The sequence below is a fragment of the Chelonoidis abingdonii genome, chromosome 17, assembly GCF_003597395.2.
Source record: "Chelonoidis abingdonii isolate Lonesome George chromosome 17, CheloAbing_2.0, whole genome shotgun sequence".
In the NCBI taxonomy this organism is placed as follows: domain Eukaryota; kingdom Metazoa; phylum Chordata; order Testudines; family Testudinidae; genus Chelonoidis; species Chelonoidis abingdonii.
Window position 1 is genome coordinate 38,880,122 of NC_133785.1, and position 20,430 is coordinate 38,900,551.

The following is a 20,430-nucleotide window of genomic DNA, read 5'->3' on the forward strand; positions in this document are numbered from 1 at the left end:
TACACATATTTTATCATACACTGTATAAGCTTTTAAAGTGTGTATTAATGTTTCAGTTTAAATTCAGATTTCCAAACAGTCACTAAATTGGTATGTAACTAGCTCACAAAACTGAGGTGGGTGTTGGGGAAATTCAGGGGGGATGTACACCCCCCCCGAGGGGGGTGTAGGGAAATCACTGGGTCTGCCCCTAAAGAGGAGGGGCAGCTTCAACTTCTGTCTGCCCCCAACTGGTAGGACTAGCCTCTGCACAGGGCAGTGGGGCAGGACCAAAGTCCTGTCCCCTTCGTTCATTAGAAGTTAGTAGTGACACAAGGCTTCCTGGATGAAATTACTCCCTGTGCAGAAAGCCAACAGTTCACCTCTTAACTCCCCCTTATGTTTTGAAATAATACTCTAGGGGCCTCAAATTAGGTTTAAAAGGGCACAGCGATGCTGTTGCTGTGCACAGGTTGGGGCTGACTTTCTTGGAAGCGAGGGCTCTCCTTGTGGTTGGCCTCTGCATGGTGGTACCCAAAGGAAAGAGGAAAGAAGAAACCTCCTTCCCTCCCCTTCCATTTGCACTGCCATGCGGGGGGCTGGGCACAATCTGGCTCTTAATATGCAAATCCCCATTTAAATGACAGACTGTGATAATAGAAAAGAGCCATCATAATACATCATGTCAGGAAAGCAGGGCTTAAGGGATCCCCTGGCACATGATGACAGGATAAAACCCCATTAAACCAGTAATCTGTGCATTAGAAACTCCCATATTATGTAAAGAGTCCTGCACAGCGTCTTCTTTTAGTAACCCACAAGAAATGGCAGATAGGCCTATGTAATGACATGATGAAGAGCACTGGTTCCTCCTCAGCCCTGCTAGTCTAACTTGATTTACAGATTAGGTCTCTGTTGATTTCAGTGGAAAGGCCATTATCATTTCAGTGACTGTGTCTGAGAAAGTCTTGATACTGTCTTTGTTCCAAAGCCACAAAAAGGAAATAATAAAACAGAAAATCATGGTAAAATAATAATTTCAGATGACACACATACAAATAAAGTTACTCAGAGTTTAACTGCAGCTTGTCTTTGCTTCATCCTCTTACGCCAGAGTATTGCAGGAGTCTTAGAGTTTATGGATTTATGTACTATACATGCTGAAATGCCTTGGCACAATAAGAAGAGTTGAGAATTAACAATAATAATAGGGTAATGCCTAACAAGCTCAAACAGGGATCAGAACCCCATTGTCCATACCCTAAATGGCTTATGAGCTATATAAAAGAAAAAGTGAGACCTGAATTCTGATTTCCCCCTTCTCAACAGTTTTCAAAGACTTGGACAAATAGTCAATATTATTTTAGCATCTGTGTTTGGGTTTTATTTTATATTAATACAGGGAATGTGATTAAATGCAGTCTGCAAGGCATTAGAAACATGTTCCTCACTAATCATGCAATTCTCTGATTCTTAAATGGGACTTATGTTTAGTTATGTCTTGGTTACCTCTGGCAGGTACATGAAAATGTATCTCTGGGAGCCCTACACTATATCATATGTGGAGTTACGTCCTGAACATTGTCTTAAATATCAAGGTTTTATGTTAAATTGGGTATGAAATATATTGTCAAAATAAGATATTCACAGTAGAATGGCTTTAAATAATTTAGCTTATTGGCATGGTAGCACGTTTCTGAACTCCACCATGTGGAATCTTCAGCACTTCTCATCCCCCTCGCACCCCCCGTTCTGCAGTGAAGTGAAAGCTGATTCACTAGATTGTCTAAGTAGTTATCTTAATCTCCAGGTACATAGGCTGCAGAATTTGCTCCTTTCCTCATGATCCTCAAGTATCTCTATCAGTCCCAAATTACATTTCACTTACTTCCCATTTCTGCCCCTACAGCTATAGACTGGGTAAGGGCTGCCTTCCATCTCTCCTGCGTCTTGGGGCTCAGTCTCTAGCCTTTCAGCACCATGGACAACTACTTTCGATCTCCTCTGCCATTTTAATGCTAAAATGAAAGGTGTTAAGCTTGTTTTCTAAAGATTCTCATAAGAGGGAGAGAAGAAACAGCGTCTGGAAAAATGACAGTGAACTCCTTTGCTTTTTTTCTTGTGGATCATTTGTTTCAGCTACGTGTCCCTGTTTTCAAGCTGTGTTGAGCATTAGAACAGTATATTAGCCCATACAGTAAACACTGGGCCAATGTCTGTGTCACTGGAATTTGCAATTGCAAGAGTTCGTGGGGTCAGTGGAATGACATCAGTGGGTATAGTGCCTATAGTGGGTTCACCATGTGCTCCTTTTAGCTAACAATCTTTCATAGCAGTTGGATCATTCCCCAAGGTTTTAGCAGGAGGATTTTCAGACACCTATGGTGCTCAGCTGCCATTGCAAAATTAAGGGGAGTTGGGTGCCTTACTCCATTAAACACTTCTGAAAGTCCTTCCCTAGTTTAATACCTGTGAACAAATGCACTCACTATAGTACAACCTCATTTATCCCACCTCTGTTTTCTGAAACTTCCTGTTATCTAAACAGGATCATGTCCCTCATTATCTACCAATTACTTTCAAAATTACCATCATCATCTGAAACCGTGATTATCCAAACTTACTGTGATACTCTGATAATTGAGCTTGTATGATATTCCTCAGGCTGCTGCTCCACTGGTCTGACACCAAAGGAAAATACAGATGGTTAGATGCTTGCTGTCCTCAGAGTTACTAACTGTTCAGTATTGCAGAGTTAACAAACTGCACATAAAAAGGATAGCTATCTATTATGGTGCTTCACAAACCACCCGTCAGAGCCCTGAATGTCCTCCTCTTGGTGGAGCTCCCACTCATTCCTGTCACTAGCGGGAACTGGGTGAACCAGCCTCAATCACAGATCCAGCAGAGTCTCCTCTAAAACCTGAACTCCGGAGAAGACAAAGCAGGAGGGAGGAACTAAATTGTCTAATGAGGAAGACCCCTTAAAAAAACTAAAACAAAGCTATGAAACCCTATGTTTTCAAAGCCACCTACTTCTGCAGAGTTCGGGCAAGTTGCCCAGGCTGATCTATATAGACTGATTTACCCAGAGGTTTTTCCATCATAGGGTCAGAGCTGTGGAGAAAGATCAAATGCCACATAGAAGGTAGACAACACTGGTTGTCTATATACTGGCTTATGGAACTGTCTTTCCCACAAATGACATGATTTGTTACTATCAAGCTAAAACTGGCATCCAATTAAGTTTAATGCCTGAAATCTGGTATCCAGTAAATCTGAAGAAAATATATTTTTCACTGCCCTAATATTTCATAATTAATTGTTACACTTTCTGAAATGTAGGAGACAATACAAAAATAGAGTGGATTAACCCAGTTCTCTATACAGCAATTCCCTCGAAATGTAATGAAAACTGTATTCTGAAACCTTTGCTGACAAGTGATTGGAATTTCCAGCTGGAGGGGCTGAATGGTGAGCCCAAGCCCCAGGTTTGAAATGAGTCCCTCAATGTCATGTGCAGGTATCACCAGGGCATAGCTAATAAACTGAATTCAGTGCAGTTTCCTGTGGTGCAGGTCGTTTGGATGAGACATTAAGACAGAGCTGCTGGCTGCTCTGCGTAGACATGTTAGATCCTATGGTACTCTTCATACCCCCGTGTTCTATTCAAGATATCCCCTCCCACACTTGTATCCTACATACTTGTTGGTTTCTACTTTCTACCCCAGAGATGGCTGCGTTTCAGTCATAGCAAATGTATGTAGTTTGTATGTACGCAGAGCTATGCATAGAGAGTACATGTGTATATAGAGAGATGTAGCTTTGGGTCCCTCAAGGATACAAGGTACTATATAGCTGTCAAAATCATATTTTTAGCACTGCTGGGTTAAGCTTGCAGTAAATTACTACACCCTGGAGCAGGAGAAGACTTGTGGGACAGAAATGTGTCTCTGAGGCACAGTGCACCCTGGGTTGGTGCATCTTATGTCCTTGCCACTGCTTAGGGCTGCACCTGAAGTGACTATCTAGTCTAATGAGCCACTCCTGAAATGAAGTACTGCTCACCATGAGCAAGGGTGGGCAAGTCAGGCTCTTATTGACATGGTCCGCATAGTCTGAAGCCATTTACCTAGTGTATTAGAGGAAGGAAGGCATGAGTGGAAATGAGGAAAAGATGACGGTAGAGCATCTAGCTTTTCCAGCATTATATTTCCATTTCCAGTCACTGGAATCACTATGTTGTGAGTAACAGATTATTTTGACGCCATCTACTATGATTCAGATTGTACAACTTCTATATTTAAATCAAATACGTGGAGTTTTCAGCAAAAACAAAACAAAACAAAAACAAAAAAAATTGTTGTCCATGTTTTGGAGGTGTTGCAGTGGCATTAAGAATTATTTTAAGCAGCTTCAATGGGGTTAGAAGATTGGTTATAGTAAATAATAGATTGAACAACAGCTGTCAAAAGCAGCCATTTAGGTTTAAAGCTTTGTTCTTATTATAGCAGTGCACACTGATCTGTCAGATTTATATTGATTTCCTTTTGTTCCACTGCAACTGCTAATTCTCAGTTTTACTGCTTAAGTCTGGCCCTCTGTATTCATGTAAACATGTACAAAGCTGCCTTATCAAGATGGACGATGTTCAGATAATTTGATTTATCTTTAATGATTTTTTTATGAACACCAAGAAGTGGCAGAGTAGATTAGGTACAGAAACATACATTGTGTGTGGCTGAATAATCTGAAGCAATTTTTCAGTTTCTATTACGAGTCATTTCTGTTGGCATGCCAGGATATAAATTTTACAGTTCTCAGATATATTTTCCCACAAATTAATAAGCTTTAAAAATTGTTTTCTAAATAACCTAACTCCAGTTTTTCCTACATGCATTGAAAATCCAGGCATACAAGCCATCCCACCACCCCCAAAGAATATTCCTCTAGCACTATATATTCCTGCCTAGATCTTCACTCTTTTTTCCAGCAGCCTCTGCAAATCTGCATCTGTCTTTACTGAATGAAATCCACCCCAGTGCAGAGCACCAGCAAGAGTGGGGACCTATGCAGGGGTGGAGAAAACATAAATGACCAGCAGTTGTTTTCTGACAGTATTGGTTTGTTAGCTCTGCATTCTCCCACTTTCTTTGAGATCTGGGATTCTTTTTTATTAGGATAAAGGTTTTAGGAGAAGTCATGTTTACAAGCCAGGAGAAATGGTCTGCCCCTAGCCACAGTGCTCCAGCTGAATTCCAAGAATAAGATGTTGGGTACTTCTAATTCTTGAAAGCTCACTAGATTCCATGTGCTCTAAACCACACAATCCAAGATCATACAGTATAGCACTTGAAGAAAAGACTAGTTTCTTGTCCGTGCTACGTGTTCATTCTCATCAGACGTCACATACGTGGTCTGAAAGATTATTTTATTTTCATACTGACTTATAAAATAAACGGATTCACTACATCACCATGTAACTCGCAGTTCTGCCTTCAGCCAGCCATGCTAACAGACCTCATTCACTCCCCAGGTAGGGTCAAACCCACTAGTACGAAGTTGAAAGTCTCACACCCACTGGGGCTCATCTCTGCATATCTCTTGTGTATTTCCTCCCATTAGAAAGATATTGTAGCCATACCTGCAGCTAGTATCATAAAGGGTTGTGCAATCTGCATGTGCGGAATGAAGTATTAATCCTGCTATTCATACAACAATAAGGAGCTATAAGACGTAAGATGAGCCAGGCCTTAATCTCAAAGACAAGAGATTTCTTGCTGAGAGTCATTTTGTAAATGGGTGATATACATTCAGCCGTAAGGGATCATCAGAGACAGGAGTGCAAATTAACAAACACTCTCTTGTAAGATGTTAACAAAGGCTCATGAAATACATGAAGAAATATCAGAGTATTCAGTCTGTGTAGGTACCTGATTTTTCTTCTCCATCAAAATGAAGCTTTTGGAAGCAAACTATTAAGGCAATATTAATAGAGATGGTATCAATCAAACACAGGTGATTTAAAAGAGCTACACTGCAGGTATTGTACAAAGGCAAGTAATGTTTCCGTTTCATTTGTAAAAGACCAAAAAGCTGTGGGGTCTCTTCTTCTTTTAAACATCAAGTAATTTGTAGAACTAAATTGTTAGTGCATTGCCCCCTCGTTAGAGATACATGTTCCTTACTGTCTGGATGTCACTACCTAGAAAATATTTCATTTTTGTCTTTATAAAGCTTTGGTTGAAGCTCAGATTGAAAAAACAGAACAGACACCAAAATGCAGAATGTGCTGTATAACACAAATAAATAGCCCATTCCAAGTCTAAAGTTTTTCAGAAGTGGGATTTTCACCCCTTTGATTTTATCAGAGAATATTCTAACATTTTCTCATTAAAATTATATATCAGCACATATTTTTACAGCAGCACATACAGAAATGCCTGCACTTTTGCATGCTTAATGGACAGTTTAGATGTCAAGCTAGTCATTTGTGTAGGAATTTTCACTGAGTACATCAGGAAACCGAGGGTCTGATCCAAAGCCCATGCCCCATTGACTTCACTAGAGTTTGCAGTAAGCCCCAGATGTGCAATTCTAATAATTTGGGCTTCAAATTCCAATGTCAAATGAAGAGAATTAAAAGTGTGACTGGCTCTGATTTCCAGCCCAAAATTTCATGCACACTTGTAGAGTGAAAACTTCCACCTGTAATTGTCAACATCTAAATGTCTGATTTATCTATCAACAGTTACAGATCAGTGGTAGCTGAGATTAGATTTCCCCCCTACAGAACAAAACAGGAAATAACCATTGTGACAAAGTTCCTCCTCTACCTTGGTGGGTCCTGCGCTTATTGGCAGATTTGCTTGCCTCACAGATTCACTCTGTGGGGCAGGAAACAGCCCAGAGACCTTCCCCTCTGGTAGAAGCCACAGTCCAGTTCAATTCCTCCTGTGTTTGATCAGGAGATGGGAGGTTTGATCAGGAGATGGGCTGGGTTCCAGCCCAGGGCCCTGTGCAGAGCCATAACAAGGAATTCTTGCACCGAAGGCGAGGGCAGGCTCCAGGCTCTTCAGTGACAATTTGGCAGCGGGACCTGCCACCACCATTTCATTCATTATTTGGAGGAAATACTGTCTGAGAGGGACTCAGGGACCGCTGCCGAAGAATGAATGAAGTGGCGGCAGCAATTCGGCATTGGGTCCCTGAGTCCCTCTCAGACATTATTGCCGCCGAATAATGAATGAAGCAGTGGCAGCAATTTGGCAGTGGGTCCCTGAGTCCCTCTCAGACATTATTGCCGCTGAATAATGAATGAAGCGGCGGTGGCAGGTCCTTCCCTCCAAGAGGGACTCAGGGACCCGCTGCTGAATTGCTGCTGAAGAAGCGACAACAATAGAGCTGCTGCCGGAGCACCGCCGATCGTGGTGGAGCTGCACCCCTCCGCTTTGCACGCCTGAGGCAAGTGCTTCACTCACCTCGCCCTTGTTATGGCACTGGCCCTGTGAACTGCAGCTGTCTAGAGTGCCTCTTGGTACAGCTGTGCAACAGCTACAACTCCCTGGGCTATTTCCCCATGGCGCCCTCCCAACACCTTTTTTAACCTCATCACACGACCTTCCTACTGATGTCTGATAACACTTGTACTTCTCAGTCCTCCAGCAGTATGCCTACTCACTCTCAGCTTCTTGCATGCCTCTTGCTCCCACTTCCTCTCCTCTGGCTCCCTCTGGCCTGACTGGAGTGAGCCCTTTTATAACATCAGAGGGGTCTTAATTAGAGTCAGGTGCTTAACAGTCTCACCTGACTCTTAGCACGTTAATTGGAGTCAGGTGTTCTCATTAGCCTGGAGCAGCCCCTGCTCTGGTCAGCCAGGGAACAGAAAACTGCTTATCCAGTGGCCAGGATATCTGCCTTCTACTACTCTGCTGTTCCCAACTGGCCTGGGTCTATCACACCATGATCTGTTTTTAATAGTGATCACTGTACTCTGCATGCATGTTCCCAAATATCCATGCACATGTTGGGGATTTACACTCACACATGGCAAAATAGAATCAAATTCGTATGTATCACTTGTTATATTTGGCGTTACAGCAGTGCCTGCATTCCCCAAGCAATATTAGTGTCCCATTGTGCCAGGTCTGCTCAGTACACGTGCTGAGAGATAGCCCTTGCTACAAATAGCTTAAAAGCTAAATAAACCATCAGTGGGAGAAAGGAAGGATATATCAGACTGGATATGAGGCACCGATGAGTGAAGTGACTTAGCCAGGATCTGAAGGGAGGTTGTGGGATAGCTATCCTTGTCTAAGGGTGAGAGTATAGTTGCAGAGACCAAAGGCTACCCTTGATGTTGGAAGATGGGGTTCTGTACTGTCCTGGGCAGAACAGACAGGAGCTGGCTTACACAGGAGGCTGTCGTTGCTGTCTTATATAGGGTTTTAAAGAAAAATGATGTAACTGTTAAATGCCAATGTTCCGCATCTTAAAAGAGAAAAGTAATGCAGGGAGTCTGTCTGGGAGAGCTGGGAACTGCACCCAGATCTCCTGAGTTTCAGTCCAGGGCCTTAACCACTCTATGCATGGCTGTGCTGGTTTGCAATCGATTGATCAATAAGCAGCATTTCAAAAGCCTTTCAAAACAAAGTTATGTGAGCATGGGACGTCTTCTGGCAAATGTTCACTTTGAAGGAAATGCTTCTCAGTGACATTAGTTTGTGAATACTGGGTCTGCTTCACTACCGCTCCACTCCTATGGCATAGAACTGGAGACCAGTAGAGTAATAAAAGGGGGGGTGTTTGTAGTTTCTGGAAAGTGTAGCGATTCCCATTTTATTTACTAAATCAATACAAGCACATACAATATAGCCACATGTGTTAGAGAGAAGAAATGGCCTTTGAGAGACCTCTACCGGATTTACATGGAGGACCATACCGTTGTAAGTTACAATAAAGTCTAACAAGCTGGCTTACTCCTTAGAACAAAGAAGTTAGCTTATTAAATTGCATGTATTCTACTTTAATGGCATGGACTGACTCAGAAGAATTTGAAGGAAATATGTAGCTGCGCACATCAAAGCTTAAAAATACAACATTACTTATTCAATGGCAATTTACAATGAATAAAGAAATCATGAAATTATTGATTCCGGTGCTTAGAAAATGGAAATATGAGAGTTCAAACATGTTCTACAGTAGAACAATCACTACAAAAATGTAAATGGTGTCTTGTTACATTTCTGAGAGGTGCAATGCACCTTTCTTCTTTTATGTGAAGTTGCCTTATCTAGTAAATTTAAAATGAATCCACATTCTTTTGCAGAGGGATGCATGAACAACTCTGCAGGATTTAAAAATATGTCTGAAGAATGTGCTTAGACACTATGATAATTGAAGGATGATTTAAGCTTATTTGATCCAAAAGGATCCCAATGCTCTTTACAGTCCTTCACTATTTAGGAGATAGTCACTTCACCCATCATTGAACGACACTGGGGTGAAGCTTTTTAACAGCAGACAGCAATTCTATGCAATGGATTACAACAGGAAGTGAGGAATACTTTATCTAATTTTAAACTCCAGGGGAAACTCGAGGGAAATAGGTTTGCCCAGATAAGAATTTGAGCAAAAGATAGTTTTAAACTGTCCTACTCTTACGTAAAGTTGTGGGTTTTTTTTAATGGCGACATCTCATAATGGATTCATTTTGGCATTTGCCTTTTTATATATACATACTTCAATCATAGAATATCAGGGTTGGAAGGGACCTCAGGAGGTCATCTAGTCCAACCCCCTGCTCAAAGCAGGACCAACACCAACTAAATCATCCCAACCAGGGCTTTGTCAAGCTGGGCCTTAAAAACCTCTAAGGAAGGAGATTCCACCACCTCCTTAGGTAACCCATTCTAGTGCTTCACCAGCCTCATAGTGAAATAGTGTTTCCTAATATCCAACCTAGACCTCCCCCACTGCAACTTGAGACCATTGCTTCTTCTTCTGTTATATGCCACTGCTGAGAACAGCTGAGCTTCATCCTCTTTGGAACCCCCCTTCAGGTAGTTAAAGGCCACCATCAAATCCCCCTTCACTCTTTTCTTCTGCAGACTAAATAATCCCAGTTCCCTCAGCCTATCCTCATAAGTCATGTACCCCAGACCCCTAATCATTTTTGTTGCCTTCCATTGGACTCTCTCCAATTTGTCCACATTCTTTCTATAGTGGGGGGCCCAAAACTGGATGCAATACTCCAGGTGTGGCCTCACCAGTACTGAACAGAGGGGAATAGTCGCTTCCTTCGATCTGCTGGCAGTGCTCCTATTAATGCAGCCCAAAATGTTGTTAGCTTTCTTGGCAACAAGGGCACACTGTTGACTCATATCCAGCTTCTCGTCCACTGTAATCCCCGGGTGTTTTTCTGCAGAACTGCCGCTTAGCCAGTCAGTCCCCAGCTTGTAGCGGTGCATGGGATTCTTCCATCCTAAGTGCAGGACTTTGCACTTGTCCTGGTTGAACCTCATCAGATTTCTTTTGGCCCAATCCTCCAATTTGTCTAGGTCACTATGGACCCTATCCCTACACTACAGCATATCTACCTCTCCCCGCAGCTTAGTGTCATCTGTGAATTTACTGAGGGTGTAATCCATCCCATCATCCAGATCATTAATGAAGATGTTGAACAAAACCGGCCCCAGGACAGACCCTTGGGGCACTCCGCTTGATACCTTGTCCTAATTATAATCTTGTCCTAATTACATTCTCATGTTCTTTTACCTCTGATTCACCATTTCCATCATTATTCTTTGTAGTTATCACAGAATTATTTTTGAAATGATGGAAAGTTTCAGTGGAGACACTCCAATCTGTGAGTGTGTCTTTGAATTATTTATCATTTACACAGCCAAAAATGAGGTTAAAATGTATTTTAGCTTGTTAAGAAGTCTCAGTAACTGAAAAGGGTGAGTGGAAGGGGAAAAGTCCCTGAATAGAATGTCACAGTTTATATTATTATATTAATTTCTACTGTAGTAGCACCTCCATGTCCCAGCTGAGTTCAGGGCTTCATTGAATAAACACTTAATAGAGCTGGCTAGAAAACCATTTTCCCATACTGTGAAAATTTGTGAGTTTTCAGAATTTGTTCTGTCACTAAGCAGGCCAGAAAGTCAAAATTGCAAAAACATTTGCGAACTCACAAACCGAGAAAAATTTCGATCAATCAGTATTTGGTTTCAATCATTTTGAAATGTTTTAATCTTGACTTTGACTTTTTTACCCTATATTTACTAAAAATAAAAAGTTGTTTTGACTCAAAAAACCCAAAGCTTTTAATTTAAAAACCATCCAAGCCCTACCCAGCTATTTAAAACTTTTTTCCAAAAAAGCAAGTCAGGAGGTTCGCTGAAACTGAACCTGTTTTGTGAACTGATTTTGTCCTGGCAAATCATCTTTTCAGTGAAAAAACAGTTCCACAAAAAAATCCCAATCAGCTCTAATACGAGACAGTCCCTGCTGCAAAGAGCTAATACAGTCTAAGTAGACAAGACCCGGTAAAATGTGGGAGGGGAAAGGGAAGAACAGAACGAATGATGAAATGTCTTGCCTTGCCAAGAGCCAGTCAGTGGCAGAGCTAAGAATAGAATGCAGGTCACCTCTGTCACAGTCCAGCGTACCACCCATTACATCTGTCTTCACTTGTGCTTCACGTTATAAAAACACAAGCTGGCCTGAGCCAGTTTGGGCCTTTCTTTTGCACAATGGAGCCATGTGGCAAGTAATACATGTACCTCCATTGTTGTAGAAACTATAGTTAGTCAGCACTTTATGTGTGAGGCTGCCCCACTCCTGGAGAACAAGGGGGTTAAAAGAAGCTAGGCTGACTGGGAAAGCAGCCACAGCTATGGCCAGCTCAGTTAGATAAGAGGGCTGTGGGCCAGACGTTGGAGGAGTCTCTCTCTAGCTGTGGTGAGAGAAGAACCTGGCTGCCTGGGAGCTGAGCAGGGTACCTGAGGCAGAGCAGTGCTGGGGAAAGGCAAGAGGAGCTGGGAAACTCCCCAGGCTGAGGCCTTGTTAAAGGCCCAAAGTAGGTACTGAGGTTGCAGAGGTGCAGCCTGGGGTTAGGCAGAGGCAGCTGCTCCAACCCCCTTTGCCAGTGATGTGCCAGTGGTTTACAGACTGTAGTCTGTCCCAGGGAGTGGAGGCTACATGATGATGAATGCACTGGCCACTGAGGCAAGGTGGGGATAGGGGGTTGAGGGTTCCCCTGGGAGGTGGGACTCAGAGCGGGGGTACTGCAGGGGCAGAACCCCAGGGTAAGGGGCACCGGGGTCCAGGCAGGACACGAGACCTGAGGCAGGTGAGCCACTGGCCTGTGGAGAGTGCTCCGGGCGGAAGTTGAACTAATTCCCAGGATCACCAGCAGGAGGCATCGTGCTGGTGAGTCTCATTTCGCTACAGAGAACTTCGCCACAAGCTAGCTGGGGACCAAACAACTGCTCTGGGAAATCAGGAGCTGTGTGAGGGAGAAACTGGAAAAAACTTTAACAGGAGAAAATGGCAAGTAGCTTCATATAAGCAGCAGTTTTGCTAGAGGTAAGTGAAGGGAAATTTTTCATTTATGAATGGTTCATTGACCCATGATAACAAAGCAGTGCCGCAGAAGAAGGATAATTATCTATTTCAGTATCAGATGTCCTAAGGGCAAAGGCTTGCCTTCTTTCCTTTTGAAAAATGAACTCAGATTAAACAAATGTCCTTTTTCCTGTTTTACTGTTGACATGAATTTCCTTTTTATGAGTAAAATTAATTAGTTTTTCTGTTCCTTTATTCCTGCTATGGAAATCAGAGCTGCACAGCAAGTTTTCAACTTTCCCCTTGGGCTCTAAGTTCAACCAATAGCATACTCTAGGAAGGTGCTTTGTACAGTACGCTTGGACGACTAGCAGATAAATTATTGGAGCTTTATTACACCCTATAGCTGCATTAGCTCAAGGTAGTGATATAGCATCTTAGAACCAAAAGCCCTCAAAACCAGACAATTTTATAATGTTCTCTGTTTTCTAATTCCAGCTAGCTAAACACACATCACTACGTAGTTCTTCTTTTTTAAAATATTTTAATAGGAGGAATTATAGTAAAACAATTAGTGAATGTCTCTGCTATTCTGTTACATAACAGGTTTTCAAAAGTGCTTAGCACCTACAGTTGGCACTAGACTTCTCTTGTTCCTTTGAGAACAACGGGAGCTTCTAGGTGACGAAGTCTTTTGAAAAAGCTAGTCCCTATTAGGCAGATATCCGCTTGCATATTGTCTATCACCGTGCTGATTCTGAAAAGTGATCAAAATAGAACCGCCAGGAAGCTTCCGTTTTTTCAAAGCAGAATTGCAAATATATTTCCCTTTGATAAGCTTTGTGAATGAATTGTGTCCTTGTTTATGTAAGTAAACAGTCCTTTGCACTTATCTGAAATGAGAAGTCACTAATATTGCCTGGGGTTTTGAAGCTCAGCCTGACATAACCTTTCCGTGAGCCTCGTAACTTCAGCGTATCTGCTGGTTACAGCAGGAGTAGTATACAGTACAATTGATACAGTGATTATCTGTGTAACCCACCGATCAGGGGGCTAAATAAAGGAAGAAACAATGTGGAGGGTATACACAGTTCTTGTTTTTGACTGGGGAGTCTGTATGCCTACAGACTTCCCAGGGCTGGGTGAAGTGATTCGGCTAGATGGCCCAGAATCATCCAAAAATTTGGTGTAGTGGGCACTAGTTGTGCTCATTAGCCATTTGAAGCTAATTATTAGGCAGTTTCCACTGCGGGCAAGCAGCCTGGTGGGACACACCCTGTGTCACTTTCTAAGAGTCAAAGTAATGGGAACTCAAGGGAAGGGAGGGGAGTTTGTGAATAGGAGGAGTGGGAGCCAGACTGGAGGACTCAACTGTAGAGCAGCGCAAGGCTCAGAAGTGTTAGTTGTAAGGACTGTGTTCTTGGGATTTTGCTGGTTTGTTGGACCAAGACTACAGGCTCCCTCTACCCGCTGGAGAAGAAGAGGAGCAGCATTGCTGCAGGCTGCGCAAATGTCAGACTGACATTTCAGAGACTCAAAAGGAGACTGTGGGACTGCCACTTGTTTCCTAGCCTCTGTTTGTCAGAGGATGGAGATGGATGGCAGGAGAGAGATCACTTGATCATTGCCTGTTAGCTTCACTCCCTCTGGGGCACCTGGCATTGGCCACTGTCGGTAGACAGATACTGGGCTAGATGGACTTTTGGTCTGACCCAGTATGGCCATTCTTATGTTCTTATGTTCAGGGAGCTTGCATGCCCTATAGTGGGGCTGGTCCCCATTCCACACACATAGAAGGATAAATCCTCCTACTGGGTGTGTGTATGTATATTGCACATAATTTTTTTGCATTTAAACCGGCGATAGTAGGAAGTTCTCAAACTTGGGGAGCTCCTCCTAAAGGTGATTTTATATATATAAAAACAAAGTCCTGAAAAGACTAAACTCTGTAAACAAAACTGAGGTACAGAAACGGGGAAAAACTACTATCTTTTCCAAAACCTATTACATTTGCAGGACTAAAATTACAGTAAACAGTACTTCTGTATTACAACGTCATGTAGCTTAATTTTCTCAAAACCGTTCTTAGAGCTCTTATTTTAATGCTGCATAAATAATTTGCTTACTTACCATACCATATGGTCATCAACGTTTACATGGGGTTAAAGTTGCTATTTAAGGGCCTCATTCTGCAGTCAGACTAGTGTAAATCAGGAGCAACTCCACTGAAATCCACAGCATGCCACCGATGTAGAACTAGATGAGCATCAAGCCTTAAGTGGTCGCTACTTTGACGAGCCCAATTGTACTCGCACTAAGAAATGCTTATTCTTTGTAGTAAGTGTTTGCAGGATCCCAAATTAGGAATTCTAGTACTGTTTAGATTGTATGTAGTGGTAGGATAGGTGGGGCAGTTGTGTTCTAAGCAAGACCTTTGTGAATTGTCTCAGTACACTTTCATTGTTTACTTGATGGTACATTCCGCTAACTCATGAAGTGCTCTGAGTGGAGGTACAATAAGCAAAAATGTGTATTCAGCATTCTGGATCTGAGGCTTAAAAGAAACCGCTCTAATTAACTAACTATACTTACATAAATACATAATGTTAATAATAGATGAGCATTTCTAGTGCGTTGCGACTGCAGTGTTGCTGAAGTAATGACCATGGTATTATTGATTTAGTTCCAGATTTTTAAACATGAATGCCTAAAGTTAGGGCTTTACACCCAAGAGTTTCAAAAGTGACCAGCAGTTTTAGGTGCCCTGTTTGAAAGGCCATTTTGCTTGACCACCCACCCTCTGAAAATCAGACCCCTTTAAGCTGTCTGAGGTTGGATGCCCAAACCACTAATCACTTACCCCCCCATCCATTTCTAGGCACCTATAGAAATGCAGCCTGATTTTCAGAGGTGCTACATGCCAACTGTGAGCCAGGGACCAGTTGTTGATAACTGGCAGAGGGCATAGGGTGTGCATGATGTCTTACAGGGATCCCCTGGGTCAGATATCTGCATGATGGTTCACCAAAAGACATCAGGGTGACCGGATGTCCCGATTTTATAGGGACAGTCTCGATTTTGGAGTCTTTTTCTAATATTGGCTCCTATTCCCCCCCACCCCCTGTCCTGATTTTTCAAACTTACTGTCTGGTCACCCTAACATCATGTGAGGTCTCTACCAACAGCCAGTAGCTCACTGGTCATCGTAATCACTGCAGGCCCAGCTCAGTCAGTTCTGGGCACAGCAACAGTCTCTGTCCTGGCTCCAGTGAAGCCCCCAACAGCCTCTGAGGCTCCCTGCTTGGTCAAAGTACCAGCAGGTTCTCAGCAGCAGCTTCTGGCTTCCTACAAGCAGTTTAGCAGCAGCTCCTTGTAAGTACAGAGCTCCATCAAGCAATCTCAGCTCCTCTCCAGAAATGGAGCCCACAGCATGCTCTCCTTGCATTCCCTTGAAGAGGATATCTCTTGTCCCTCTCTCTTCCCCAAGGCATCATGGGAGTTGTAGTCGGGGTCTTCCCAACTGGAACACAACTAGTTCAGTTCAGAGGCCCCTCTAGTAAAAGGTGCCTACAGTAGATATAGGCTGTGAGTGCTCAGGACACTTTCCTGAAGACATTGCAATGTCTATTTAGGGGCTTAACCTTAGACACCGAGATGTGAAAATGTTGGCCCAGAAGTCAAATGTGTGAGGTAACGGAGAAGGGTTTTGAGGAAGCCATAATGTGATTGCTCTGTTTTCACCTTTCCGTTGTTTTAGTTGTCATCCTCAGATCAAGACAAGTTTAATAATAAAGGGGAAATTCACTTCAGGATGAGCACCTATGGATATGGTGGGGGGAAATGAACAAATTGTTGTTCTGGAATACCTGGATTTGCACTTCTGCCTTAACGACTTCCACTTCAGATGTCCTTGTTTGCCCACTCCGGCTTGTGGAGCGTTTCCGCGATCTGCATCCTGAAGAAGTGGCTGATTTATTTCAAACAACACAAATGGTTGGAAATGTGGTGGAGAAACATTTCTGTGGCACTTCACTCACCATTTCGATTCAGGTTTGTAAACTAATTGGCTCCAAAGGCCTTGTTTCCTGTTAGTGTTTTATTGTGCTTTTTACCCTGTTCCATAACCCACCGACAAGAGGACGCTCAAACCAAAGAAGCAGTAAATACTCAACAAATATAAGGAAGTTAAGTTCTGCTTTACTCAGCATAGCATAACCTGGGGCATTCACAGCTGATGGAGATTAACAATCAGATACTGTATCTGGATTCAAAGAAGAGTCTGGATAATTAATGACAGCTAAAATGGTGCCTTTCCCTGCAAACACCACCAGGTGTAGTGCTTACTACGGTGAGAAGATCCACTGATTTCTAGTAAGTACTACTCCTAGTAGAAAGTGTTTGCAGGGCACAACTCTTAATGAGGGTATTCACAGCCCATGATTGAAGGAGTAAACTCATTGCCTGCAGCCCAAAATTTCTCGCCACAGGCAACCTTGTCCAGTAGTTTGCTAGGCGTGTTATGTAGGTTTATTTCCTGAAGTATTCTTTGGGGTAACACACTGAACTCGATTGAGCCAGTGGTCAATATACAAAATAATGAATCCTTTTGTTTAAAGCAAATCTGGAGGTTAACCCCATTTTTGCCATAACAAGAATTTAAATAAACAGGCTGTGATTTAAAGCAGCACTTACAGTTCTGTATTTTATGTCCATGAATAACAGGAACGTTATTGCTATCAATTAAAAACTGGGATCTGAGATCATGAAAAATAACAACTCTGCCAGTATTTATTTCCTTTTCACATATTATTTTTCCCTTAATCATGACCTGAAACATAAAAGCATCTGGTCCCACATGCTTTGTGCTGAATGGGACCCAGGAGAATACTTTAAATTAACACATAATGAAATTGGATTTAAATTATTAATGGATAATATTTCTGAATCCCCAGGAGATCCTTGTTAGCCCCACTTATCTGATTCTTCTATTTTTTGCTTACAGGATGGTCCTGAAGCTGGGCAAACTGTGAAGGTGAGTGCTTATGCTTATTATGCAGGATACAAATTAACAAGAGACAATTATGAGAACTAATAAAAGATCAAAACTAGTCATCTGCAGAACATTGCAGTATCATTTTGTTATCCTTAAGATTAGAGAAATTCTGGATCTGTTATGCCTGTCAATACTTGGATTGAATTTGCATGGAACTGTGTTTACATTTCTCTTCTTTACTAGGCAAAAGTTTTCAGCTGTGAAAATACCATCTCTGTCCTTACAGAGAGAGGCTCTCAGATGATAATTGGCTCTACCTTGTTTATTTCCATGCATAGAAAGCTACAGAGGGAAAGTCATTTTTGTTGTTGTTTAGACAGTGAAAATATTGCCTTTTCCTTCATAATTTCTTTGCCTTTCCTATTCATGATTGAATGAGTTGAGGCTGATGAAAGGACAAGCTAAACTGAAGTACATTAGAAAAGCATACTGTACTGGTTTTTATCCACACTTTCTCTCATCACATTCTTGTTAGCAAAGTTCAAATCTAAAGGAGCCAGCGAAGCTTAAAAACAATTTTTAAGCCATGCTAGTGCAAAAAAAAAAAATCTATTATATTCTCCATTTGAGTAATAAAACAGATAAAATCCAAGATGGTTCTCTGGCCACGTTTCACTCCCCCATCGTGCAAATGCAAACACAGATGTAGTTAGATTATATGCCTGAGCATTAAATAAGGGCTATTTTTTTATACTTGGAATCAAAGGAAGATCAAAATATGGTTATGGTTTAGCACTTTGTAAAATCAGATTATATGTCTTGAAGCTGTTTAGACTGATTAAGGTAACTCTGACAACCAAATGATGGCAAATAGAAACAATTTACTTACTTCCAGTTTGGCGTGTTGACCTTACCATTGATATTGCTTTTATTGCTTGCTGTGAATATCTAACAGAGAGCAGGGGGGAAATAAGAAAATCTCCAGACCGCTGAGAAGCTTATGGGATGCACAGCACTGAAACGCAACTTACTGCAGTGCTGCAACAAAACAGATTCTGTAGCTCCCATGCTAGGCTGCTAGATTGCACTGGGAACAGGATGTTGATGGGTGAAAATGATTATTTTCAGCCTAGTTTTCTTTAAAAAATGGAGGCTTTGACATTAAAACCCAACATGATTTTGGAAGCAAGATACAATATTTCTTTCTGTTACTAGGTACATATTATCTTTTCCATGAGAGGCCCTTGAGAAGCTATTTTAAAAAGTGAGAAAAACATTAGTGCTAATGATCAAAATTAGAAGTGAAAAATGTGCATATCTTCCTTGATTGAGGACAGTGACTAATACATATTTAGGCTTTAAAAGATGCAAGAAAAAAAGCAGGTAAATATTCCTAATTTTCTATTTGTACAAAGCGTATGTGCATGGGTCCAGCCAGTGAATTGTGAAAATATGTAGGCACGCAGTCCCATGGAATGCCCCGTCCCGCACTTCTAACAAGTGTAATGACCCACTGATCAGCTCCTGCACTCAGAAAGAGTGAGTGGGTTTTCAGAAATAGGAAGTTAGCAGGTTGCATTTTTCCACTTTTCGGCATCACTGGACAAAGCTACAGTGTATTGTCATCGTTTTGATGATGTATCTCACCTGAAAATGCAAACGATGATGGTGTTCAGAGAATTAGGAACTTTCAGAACCTACCTCAGATTACTATGATCTGCATCTTATTTAAGGAAAATAGTGCAGTGGAGATGAGTAATTTAATAGCTGTGTTCCTCCCAGGTGGCTGGGGATCATGAAGTCTGAAGCCACTTACTTGATACATGAATAATTTACACATCTTACATCAAATATGTAGTGTGTTGGTTATTTATATATAAGAAATGCACAGTTATATAATCCCATACAGAAAATGTTATTAATTCACCTCAAGGGTGTCAAATTCATTCTTGGGAAGGCACTGCATTTCATTTTTAATTAGGGACAGTGGGCCAGAGCATGTATTCTCTTCCCTCTACAGCACATCTGCCACTGAGGTCCTTAAGGCTGTGTGTGCTGCAGAGTCAACGTAGGTCTGAGCAGACAGATTAGCCTTCCCCAGTGTGAGCCCTACTTCGCCGAGTGTGTCCCCCTAGTGCTGTGTTCCCCGGGTGTGTCTAGGACATCTGGGGCCAATCCCCTGGCTCTTAACGCTACAATAAGCTACGCTGTCCTCTGATTCTTTCCCAGTGAATTGTGGGAGAACTTGTCTATTCTTCTGGGCACATGGTGGGAATTGTGGGAAAGCATTGGAGGACTATCTGCACTCACTTGGTTTGTCCTGCATCCCCACTGCAAAGTGTGTGTGCGGGCGAAAGCAGCACTTAGGTGTCGCGCCGTACCGCAGGGCTAGCCAGCTAGCCTGGGTTGAAAATGCCACCAACCTTGGGTAGGTGTTTTTTGTAGTAGGAGAACACCCCAGTAATAGCTGGGGCTAACTCTGCAGGGAAGATGTACCCTAAGAGGCTTGCAAAAGATTTAGCGGGCTAGATACAAAGTTAAAGTTGCTCCAGTATAATTCCTCCCAACAGCCACTAACACTGAAAAAAGCCCAGCCTCAGCAGTCCTACATTAACATTTCCACCCAGTTCCATACCAGCCTGCTATCATCATGTTACTCATCCCAACCCTCACACTAAGGCTCCAATCCTGGCAACACTCAGACTACTCATGGACCTAAAATGAAGTACCTGCACAAGTGTCTGCCTGATTGGGGCCTGTAGCCTGCCTACTTTTAACAACGGCGTCACCCTCAATGAACACTTGAGAAGACTGAAAGTTGCATGTCAATCAAATTAATCAGTAGCCTATGTTGTAGAGTTTACTTCAGTGCATGAGCGAGTCAT

The 20,430-nt window shown here is 42.2% G+C and overlaps 1 protein-coding gene across 6 annotated transcripts in view; it reads left to right on the forward strand.

The window, feature by feature from the left end:
• Positions 1-20,430, forward strand: part of FHIT (fragile histidine triad diadenosine triphosphatase) — a 1,173,656-nt gene that overhangs the window by 923,999 nt on the left and 229,227 nt on the right. For all 6 annotated transcript variants that reach the window (XM_075073112.1, XM_075073110.1, XM_032781826.2 and 3 more), the window contains 2 exons: positions 16,457-16,602; positions 17,555-17,584. In XM_075073112.1, coding sequence (XP_074929213.1) covers positions 16,457-16,602; positions 17,555-17,584 — 176 coding nt within the window. The remainder of the gene's footprint in view (positions 1-16,456; positions 16,603-17,554; positions 17,585-20,430) is intronic.